The sequence below is a fragment of the Aplysia californica genome, unplaced genomic scaffold (assembly GCF_000002075.1).
Source record: "Aplysia californica isolate F4 #8 unplaced genomic scaffold, AplCal3.0 scaffold00588, whole genome shotgun sequence".
Lineage (NCBI taxonomy): Eukaryota > Metazoa > Mollusca > Gastropoda > Aplysiida > Aplysiidae > Aplysia > Aplysia californica.
In genome coordinates, this window is record NW_004797858.1 from 384,656 (window position 1) to 387,197 (window position 2,542).

Here is a 2,542-nt window from a genome sequence, read left to right on the forward strand (position 1 = left end):
TATTATTATTATTATTATTATCATTAACGTAAATAAAGGCGGGCAGTAAAACATCAGCAGTGAGCAGCCAACCCCCCCCGCGCGACATACCCGTCCAAGGAGAGATGTGACTTGGGTATGTCGTAGTGACCTTCGGTGTTGGGGTCGTCCGGCTCATCCACGTTGGTGGAGCCTGCCACAGAGAGAGTCTTGCTCTTGCCCTGTGAGGGGACACACAGACACACGGACAGTTGAAAATTTGTTAAAGTTTTAGTAAGAGTTTTACGGCATTTGCAACACAATAAAGGTTGTATAAGTGCCCAAGATTAAAGGTGTTACAGGAGTTTTTACATATATCCAATCAACAAAGAGATTTTCCTTTCAGAGTAAAACAAAAAGTTTCAACAAAAACAATTTTTTTTTAACAAATAAAAAAATAGAACTGACCTGTTCCGATCCCGACAAAGAAATGTTGGTCACCGACGCAGAACTCATCATCTGAGCATTTGAACCTTGACCCTGTGGGAGAAGAAGCAAACAAGTCTTGTGTTCAATTTTTTTCCACAACTGGATTTTCACTGACTGTTTATCAGAACTGTTCCACTGACTGTTTATCAGAACTGTTCCACTGACTGTTTTTTAGAAGTTTCACAGACTGTTTATCAGAACTGTTCCACTGACTGTTTTTCAGAACTGTTCCACTAATTGTTTTGCAAAATTGTCTCACCATTTGTTTCATCTTAGTGTTGAAATATCACATTGCTTAGTAACTCACATCTGCAGAGTCAATGATTGGCTGATTCGAATAAGATCATACAAAACATTGTACTTCAAGAAGGAACATGAGACAAAACTATGTCACACGTACATTTATTTCCCTGAATTATTTAGTTTTTAAAAGTTTTAGTAGAGATTTTACGGCGCTCGCAACTGCATAAGGTCATATAAGCGCCAGAAGATTAGAGGTGTTACAAGGGAGTAACAAACATAAAAAAGAAGAAGGGGAGATAAGGACGTTAGATGTTTGATAGGAAAGAAGAAGCAAATCACACCAGAGCACCTGCCAACCACCCACGTGTCTGCTGTAGAGTCTTGTGTAAAAGAGAAGTCCAAACAGGGAATCAGGCTTACTCTGCTCACCTCTCTAGCTTCAAAATCTGCTTCGACTATCAAGGCAACCCAAAAATAGCGGGTCACAAGAGAGTGACAAGCATACAAAAGAAGTAGGGGAACAATGACAATAGTAAGGATGAGGAAAGAAAAAGCAGCAGTTCCCTGTTGCAGTTCAGGCACAGTTATGAGCATGACATTGATGAATCAGCCCATTTACAATTCTTCTGTGCATAAGAACATGTTAGTGTCCCCCCTTTGGGAATAGCCTAAAGACAAGTTCAGTCAGTAGCACCGCCCGGGGGGTCAAGGGACAAACTGATGACATCATAGTCAAAACAAACAAAGCGCCAACACCGGTACAGAGACAAGAACGCCGCACTCACCCCCTGCATGTTCTGTCGGCTGGAATCTCTCATCTCAATCATGGAGGTTGGCCGCGCCCCACTTGACCTGGCACACCGGCAAAAGACACACAAAGAGTCACATTGTAAACAACTGTTTTTAGTTTTAGTACAGGTTTTACGGCGCTCGCAACTGCATATGGTCATAGGAGCGCCAGAAGATTGAGGTGTTACATGAGAGTAAAAAAAATATAAAAGAAGAGGAGATAAGGACGATAGATGTTAGATAGGAAAGAAGAAGCAAACCACACCAGAGCACCCGCCAACCACCCACTTAAATAATTGTAGATGTCTTTATTTGCTCAATAATATGCTAAGCCACAAAGAACATCCCAACTGAAGTGAAATCCCAGCTCATAAACAGCATCTTCACACCAACATTAACATACCAGTGCCAAACATGGTCTCTAAACAAGGCACAAGAAAGGAAAATCAATGCATGCGAAATGAGGTGTCTTCGTAAAACCATCAAGGTCACCAGAAGAGACCGCATATTAAGAAACAAAACCATATGCCTACAAACCGGAATACCACCAGTAATAAAATTCATAGAGCGTCAAAGAGTCAAATGGTTTGGACATCTAACCAGAATGCCCCCGAAACAACTAGCGACTAGAGCTTACAACACCCGCGAGAATCCGGCTTCAAATCAAGAGGAAGACCAAGAAAGACCTGACTGTACGGGGTTAAAAAGGTCCTGGAACAAAAGAAGATATCTATCACAGACGCTACACACCTAGCACAGGACCGAAACCTGCACCACCCCTCCACTTCCTAAGGATACCAGAGGAAGGAAACAATAAAAGGAAAAAGGAAAAGTAAAAGTTTTTATGCCCTCATCAACACAATATTTAGATCAATTAGGAGGCGGGCTTCCCACCCTGCCTGTCAGGGCCAACCCAGTCTGAGAGGGATACAACATCCCAGCAGACACACCGAGATACTCAATAATAATAATAATAATAATAAGAGACAGCATTTGTAGAGCCAAATTTTAGTAAAATCCTCTCATAAATGTGTTTTTAAATTGGTATAAAAGGTGTTGAGCC

The 2,542-nt window shown here is 41.5% G+C and overlaps 1 protein-coding gene across 4 annotated transcripts in view; it reads right to left on the reverse strand.

The window, feature by feature from the left end:
- LOC101860278 (ARF GTPase-activating protein GIT2) overlaps positions 1-2,542 on the reverse strand; it is a gene marked incomplete in the record, with an annotated part of 39,781 nt that overhangs the window by 8,407 nt on the left and 28,832 nt on the right. For all 4 annotated transcript variants that reach the window (XM_035972137.1, XM_013087441.2, XM_013087442.2 and 1 more), the window contains 3 exon segments: positions 91-200; positions 427-498; positions 1,476-1,542. In XM_035972137.1, the coding sequence (XP_035828030.1) occupies positions 91-200; positions 427-498; positions 1,476-1,542 (249 nt within the window).